Source organism: Platichthys flesus, chromosome 7 (genome assembly GCF_949316205.1).
Source record: "Platichthys flesus chromosome 7, fPlaFle2.1, whole genome shotgun sequence".
In the NCBI taxonomy this organism is placed as follows: Eukaryota; Metazoa; Chordata; class Actinopteri; order Pleuronectiformes; family Pleuronectidae; genus Platichthys; species Platichthys flesus.
Genome location: NC_084951.1, coordinates 26,899,962 through 26,907,461, shown reverse-complemented (window position 1 = coordinate 26,907,461; position 7,500 = coordinate 26,899,962). Strand labels below are relative to the sequence as shown.

The 7,500-nt window shown below is 45.1% G+C and overlaps 1 protein-coding gene across 8 annotated transcripts in view; it reads left to right on the top strand.

Annotated features, from left to right (window-relative positions):
• Positions 1-7,500, top strand: part of LOC133956450 (extracellular sulfatase Sulf-2-like) — a 39,418-nt gene that overhangs the window by 21,089 nt on the left and 10,829 nt on the right. For 7 of the 8 annotated variants that reach the window (XM_062391493.1, XM_062391491.1, XM_062391488.1 and 4 more), the window contains 3 exons: positions 6,222-6,450; positions 6,738-6,858; positions 7,372-7,490. In XM_062391493.1, the coding sequence (XP_062247477.1) occupies positions 6,291-6,450; positions 6,738-6,858; positions 7,372-7,490 (400 nt within the window). In that variant the 5' untranslated portion in view covers positions 6,222-6,290. Of the gene's footprint in view, positions 1-2,001; positions 2,166-6,221; positions 6,451-6,737; positions 6,859-7,371; positions 7,491-7,500 lie in introns of those variants that run through there. The other variant, XM_062391490.1, reaches the window with a different exon arrangement.

Sequence of the window (7,500 nt, the reverse complement as noted above, 5' to 3'; positions counted from 1 at the left end):
GTTGTCTCTTTGCTCTCGTCAGGTTCCTTTCATTAGTTCAGTCTTCATGTGATGGATGGATGTAGAGTGATGTGTAGATGAGGCAGAGGGAGATACAGCTGGGCGGTGTCTGGATGGAGGGAACATTAAACAGAAGAGTGCAGGTGTAAATGAGGCTGGGGGGGGCAGAGAGAGAGAGAGAGGACGTGGTGTGTAAATGAGGTCTTGTATTTAGATGATGTTTCTGTCTTCATGTTCTATTCATGTGTGTGTGTGTGTGTGTGTGTGTGTGTGTGTGCGTGCGTGTGTGCGTGTGTGTGTGTGTGTGTGTGTGTGTGTGTGTGTGTGTGTGTGTGTGTGTGTGCGTGTGTGTGTGTGTGTGTGTGTCTCTTAAAGGGACATACCACCTAAAACTCGACTCCCATCTTATTATTCCTGCTTCTGGTTTAGTCATTTCCTGGAGGTCGGAGGTCGACGGTTTACGAATCCGTTTTATTATTTGATGATATAAACGCGTGGCTGAGTCGTGATGATTGACAGCTGCGACTGACTCGTGATTGGTTGAGAGCGTCTGTTCACAGACTCTGACCCCGACAGTGTGTCTGATGTGAGGAGGAGACGTGTCGTCCATCTTTTTTTACAGTATCATAAACGTCTCCTCCATTAGTAAACAGCTGATTAACACAACTCTCATCAGTGGAAAGTGTTCATAGGAAAATAAGAAATCTTCTCCTGGAGAGAAAAAGGCCTCGAGCTTCTGAGTGTGACCGATCTCTTTGGCTTTAGTCTCTATTGTAAATCACTGGGTTGGTGGGAGAGCAGCTGAGTTGTTTAACCAGCAGGACCCAGTTAGTCCAGATGATATAATGAGGAGAACACTGAGCGGCCTCCTGCTCAGAGAGGTTTAATGTTTTATTTTGAACAGTCACACGGTGTCCAGGTCTGAATCATTCATCTGTGTGTGGACGTGGAGTCGCTCTCATCGCTGTGAAACTCTCCGGCTGCTTTATTGATGAGGAGGAGTCAGCGGCTCAGCAGGAGCATCAATGTAAAACGTCCATCGCCTCCTCTCTCTCCTGCTGATGTTTCATATCACGGACGTCTCAGGAGATCCTCTGTGTTTCTACCAGCTCCATCTCAAACACACTCTGAGAGTACAGATGTCTCCTGATGTCCTCACAGCTGTGGTTCAGTCAACTTCGACTAGAGCAGAGGACAAGTTGATGGAGCATCTTCAGATCGTGGTCACATCATCAAAATCAAGTGATTTACAATAAATCATCAAACACCTGATGATGTTTAACAAAATAAAACAACTTATCAGGATGAGTAATGATCGTGTTATTAGAGACGGCTGCTGGACTTCAGATTGACAGTAGAACCCGTTCTTCATCACAGATGGACCTGGACAGAGGTTCCATAACTCACTTCACCACCTCAGATCATTACTCACAGAATCTGAATAAGGTTCTCAGGTCTGTGACGAGGTTCCCAGAATCCTTCAGGAGGTTTTAGGGATTGATGAGAATGTTCTAGAGGTTCTTCAGGGTGTTCTGTGTTTAGGATGTTTCAGTCAATAGGTTCTAGTGGTTCCTCAGGAGTTTGTGTTCATCTCCTTTTGACCCTGAAACGATTTCTGCTTCTTCTTCTTCATCGTCTTCATCATCAACAATCAATGTCCAGACAGAAAGTTGTTCAGCAGGAGGAGCGATTCTTTATTCTCTGTTTCTGTTCACCTGTAAACTGAGGAGGAGGAAGGTGAGGAGCAGGGATAAAGAAAGAGTGAAGAAGTGAGAGTGAAGAAGAGAGAGAGGGAGAGAGAGAGAGAGAGAGAGAAAGACAATAGAAAAAGAGGGTGGGAGGGAGGGATGGAAAGAGCTAGAGATGGGAAGCAGAGGAGGGGGGAGGAAGAGAACAGGAGGTGTAAAAGGAGAAATTGATAGAGAGAGAGAGAGAGAGAGGGAGGTAGAGAGGGAGGAGGAGGGCGAGCGAGCAGCAGCTTAGCTGTTGTTACAACAGGAACGGGCGAGCAGTCGACGAGGGGAGAGAGAGCTGTTGCCACGGGGATTATTACTATGTCTGCCGCCGCGGCAACCGCCGACAGGACCTGAAGTGAGGGCGGTTGTCGGTTTGACACCGGACTGATCCTGCATGTGAGCAAGGCAGCGGGGATCCATGAGGCAGAGGTAGGAAGAAGAGAGAAGAAGAATGAAGAGGCTGAATGAGAGAACAGACAAAGAATAGCAGAGAGAAAGAGAGAGAGGAGGAGGAGGAGTGAGGCTGAAAAGCGTGTGAGAGGAAGTGAAAGGAGGAAGAGAGAAGTTTCTCTGGTTCCTTCACTTCAGCTCAATGTTTCCTCCTCAGGAACAAACGCACACGTTGAGTTTGTCTCTGTCGAACAACTCTCAGGAACACACTGCTGTGATTCATCTTCTAAAACTCTTTGTACTTTGGTTTGTGGTCGGTTTGAAAACCCAAACACTTTTAGTTTCTATGATATAAAACATGGAAGAAGCTGGAGACACTGTAGTGGATCTATTATCCAAGTTTCTGATCTTTATTCATCTGATCGCTGCTGCTCCTCTGTTCAGCCTCTGTCTCACGCACTGAGTGTAGCTCCTGTCTCTTTAAGACCCCCCCTCCTGATAAAGCCCACTCTCTTGTGATTGGTCAACCACTTCCATCGTGTTAAGGAACTGTCGGCCTCCGCTGTCACTTTACCGGCTTTGTCAGGGGGCGTGTCCGACTAGCTGCTGGACGTGAAATATATAAATTGACCTTTGACCCTTCACCACCAAAATCAATAATCAATGCGGCTACATCATCGATCATCGATTTCTGAAGAGGGGGAGGAAGTGGTTGTATCAGTCCGCCACTGAAAATAGTTCCCACAGAAACACTTCATATATATTCTCTACTGTTTGTATGATACGAACTAACGTGAGCAGCTCGTTGAAGAAATCTAGTGAAACTTAACTTAAAGTCTGAAACTACACGTGTGAGAAGTTTGTAAAGATTTACGTCTTCAGTACATGTTCATGGATCAGTCGTTTCTTTTGAACAACAGAAGCAGTCGATACCCCCCCCCCCCCCCCCCCTCTAAGCCCATGTAGGTGATGATGACAGGACGAACTGAATTCTTTAGTCCTTAAATTACATCGTGAAACCAGAAGGATCCGATCGAATGAAACACGTGAAGCTTCAGATTCTCACGTTTCTGTCTCTGGTTTCAAAAAGAGAGAAACCGGTTGAAAGTTGTTGACTCGACATAAATCCAGAAAGACATGACATGATTATTGATAACAGGAGAAATCAGCTGACGTGTTGATCATGCATTGATCTGTCTCCATGTGACATGTATGATGTCATGTATGAGCAGACACAGCTGCCTCCGTCACATTGGACCTAGAGGCTAATCTGTTACCATGGCAACCACAACATTATCGCTGGCCGCTTTTGAGCTGACCTCTGACCTCTCATCGGACACTGTGCCCCCCCCCCCCCCCCCCCCCCGGGAGTCTCATTAAAACCTTAACGAATCTCTTCGTTGACGTTCACCGACTCATTGAGCCGCTCGGCGACCAGCTGCACCGGCGCCGCGGCGACACCCCCAGCTCATGAATATTAATGAGCAGGTAGAAGTGATGGAGGAGCCGGAGCCAGAGAGGGCGCACCGGGATGACACACGACAGGATCCATGGTCCCCGGGGCGTCTGGGGGCTGGTTCCCAGTTCAGCGGAGCGTGACTACACTGGTCCCAGCGCATGATGAAGCACTGGTAACACAGGATGAGGCCAACAGTGTGTGGACACGTTAGAACCCCTGGTGAATGTGACATGACGGTGTCGTGACGGGGTCGCTGCACCGGCCTCCTGCTCGGTCTCCGGGTTCAGAACCAGGTCTGACTCTGAGCTCTGGAGACTTTTCTCCATGAACCTGTTTATTAGTCAGTTTTCAACTCTGAATTCAACTGAACTGAGAAAAGAAAATGCTAATTTCTGCTGGTTCCTGTCACTTTATGCTAATTTTTGGTTCATCAAGATAAATAACTGGTGGCAGTAATTTCCTGTCGGTGCGAAGCGACTCGAGCAGATGAGGCTCCAGACGAAGATCCTGAGATGAAACACAACGAGACGCTTCTCTTTGTGCAGATCGGATGTTTCTCTGTGGAAACCTCAGGGTCTTTAGATTATATTATTATTATTATTATTCATTACACATAGTACAGGTACAACAACATGCAGAAGCAGTCACATGATTCATCTACTCTGCACTTTATCACTTATTTACTGTTCAACTTCAAATCAGAAATCATCTTTGAGACAAATGTATTTAATGTGTACTTTGATTTTTTTAACATGACGTGTACCGCAGCCGGCCATCAGGGGGCGATCAAGAGTTCAGTTTTGGGAGCTGTCATGTCGGCCATCATTATTTACAGTGTATAGTCGAACCATCAGCCAATCAGTGTGTTGCTGTTTTAGATTCTACCTCTTTAGATGTTCAAATGTTTTTTCATGTGGTTCATCCATCAGGACCAGGCTGTCCACATACTTTTGTCCATATTAGTGTTTGTTAAGTTTCATATTCATGATCTTTTTTAAACAGTTTTTAAGTCAAAACGTTTTGATAAAACTAATTATCCCTTAATATGCTGTGAACTTAAAAACTCCATATAATCAAAAATGGCTTGAATGGCAAATCTTCATCTCCAAATAATATTAAGGCCTCATCATAAGTTAAAGTGTTGTGATGTGTTATTGAGTCAGTTCTGTGTGTTTACTGCTCCTGAGCTGAGGTGAGGAGATACAGGTTCACTGCTCTCAGAGGAGAAGATCTGAATATCAAGTAAAACAAAGTCTCTGGCAGCAGCAGCAGCTTTATTTCAGGAATCCATGAATATGAAATGAAAGAATGTGACCAGGTTTAAAACAGCTGCTTGAAAACAGCTGCTTCCAGTCAGTGAGTTGGAAAAAGCTTCACCTGCGAACAGAGGAGATGAACCTCACGTGTGTGTTCGTGTTCGTCCTGACGAGGAACTGGACCCTCTGCCTCGTCCACTGGGAGTTAATGGGAATTCCTTTGACCAGTGTTGTTGATGCAGAGTCATCAGGAGGATGTGATGAGATCATATCAATGTGAAACCACGTTTCAAAATGTTTCTCTGAGGAGAGTAAAAACAGTTCACTCTTCTTCTTCAGCGTCACAGCAGAGATCTGGTGATGAAACAGAACCACGGAAAACTCAAGATCAATCCAATGAGCTCAATTAATCAATTAATCAATTAATCAATCAATCAATCCATCGATCTTATTGATGATGAACTAACGCAGCTGTGGCTCTTCTCTCCTGCTGCTGTGTGAAACAGTGACGGACATAATCCTGTCGCCGGAGTCGAGGCTGCGTCTGGTCTCAGGTCAGTTTTTAGGTCAGTTTCATAATGAGGCCGTGACATAACGTGAACACAGTGAGCTGGATTACTGACAGAGTTAAAACCGGGTCGCTGCAGGACGGGACACGTGGAGCCAACATCTGGACCGCTCCGCCTCAGGCCAGATGTTGCTCCATCGTCAGGATCCACAAACCGGTTCAAACATTCTGCTTTTCTCAAACTCCCAGTTCAACAGGGACGTTTGTTTGTTTGATGGTTTTCAGAAGAGTTTCTGGATCAGTTGAGAAGATACGACCCGGATGTGGTTTGAGAAGGAGACACGAGCTGGAGACCAACTCGCCCCATGAGTTCACATCCTCAGGTTCTCAGGGGAGAAAGTGTGGATGCTGATGAACCATGTCAAACGGATCAGTGGTTTATTGAGATCACTGAATCACTTTCTATAAGATCTAAATCATATTTAAACATTGAAGGAACCAGAATCAGATCATGTGATTCATCAGATTGTGTCTTCAGGACCTTCTGACCTTTCTGAGGTTTTCTTGTGTTTTTGTTCTTCGATGTTTCTACTCGTCTGTGGTTGAAGTCGATCGGTGACTCAACTTTCATCTGTTTATTTACATAGAGTTTAAAATAATAAAGATACAACTGAGTTATAAACAAATTTAAAAGCAAGAAAAGTAGAAAGTGTGTGTTTGTTTGTAAACTTCCGAGAACAACAAAAGACCAACGCCGTCTTAACAGGGATAACCCGCGGTTGATTGACAGTTCACTACAGATCTAAACCTTCACTCAGACGTCACAGGTTCGATTCCTGCAGCAGCTGAACTAGACTCTTTGTTTTTTCCAGAATCTGAGGATCCCGGAGGAAGCAGTTGATTGGTTGATCTTTTAAGGAGGCTGGGAGGGGTTAAAGGCCATGGCAGGCCGACTCCTCCTCTTCCTGTTTGTCATGGCGACATTCGGCCACGCTCACTTCCAGTCCAACCAGCGTCTTAAGCCCCGCCTCCAGAGAGACCGACGCAACATCCGACCGAACATCATCCTGATCCTGACGGACGACCAGGACCTGGAGCTCGGTAGCTGCTCCTTGACATCATCAAATCTTTTATATCTGAAATTTAATGAGCAATAATAAACTTTTTGTTTAGACACCAAGTCATCAAGCAGGTTTACAACTAGAACTTCTCTGAGTAGAAGCTCCAACCTTCACCCACGTCCAACAGTCAAATTCAATCAAGCTGCATCAGATCACACTCACAAGGATGTCTAATGTTTATCCATGAATTATTTTCTAAGATATCAATGTAAATTTTTTTTTAATCTCTCTCTCTCTCTCGCTCTCTCTCTCTCTCTCTCTCTGAAGGTTCGATGCAGGCCATGAATAAGACTCGCCGCATCATGGAGGAGGGCGGGACTTCTTTCTCCAACGCTTTTGTGACCACGCCCATGTGCTGTCCGTCACGTTCGAGCATGCTCACAGGGAAGTAAGTCACTGACTCACGGAGGATTAATGTGTTGATCCTTTTCTTTGCTCTTCGTTATGAAAACACTGAAATCAGAACAAAGACTTTTCAAACCGACACAAAGAGGCTTCAGAGAAACACGTGAACGTACGATGAGTTTCCTGTTCTCTCCGTTCGGATGAAAGTTCAAATCTCTTGTTCCTCAACTTTGTTTTTTATTTGTCTGGACAAGTTCCTCAATTTGATCGAAGCAAAACTAAATCTACACAACTGCACTTATAATGTGATGGAATAGAAAATAAAGCTTCTGTGTGTCTCAGTGACATCTAGTGGTGACGTTGTGTATTGCAACCAACCGACCAACTACCTTTGAGAGGAACTACAGTGTCGTAACATTGTGAAAGTGTTCGTTTGTCTCTGAGTTTGACAAAATGAAGATTCATTTTCATATCTGTCGATGGATCTTTAATTAACAAATAGTTAAGAACATGTTTTTTTGAAATAACAGATTTATTCTTCTGCTCCTTCGTTCAGGTACGTCCACAATCACAACACCTACACCAACAACGAGAACTGCTCCTCCATGTCCTGGCAGCGGCAGCACGAGCCGCGGAGCTTCGGGGTCTATCTCAACAACACTGGATACAGGACAGGTAGAGCAAC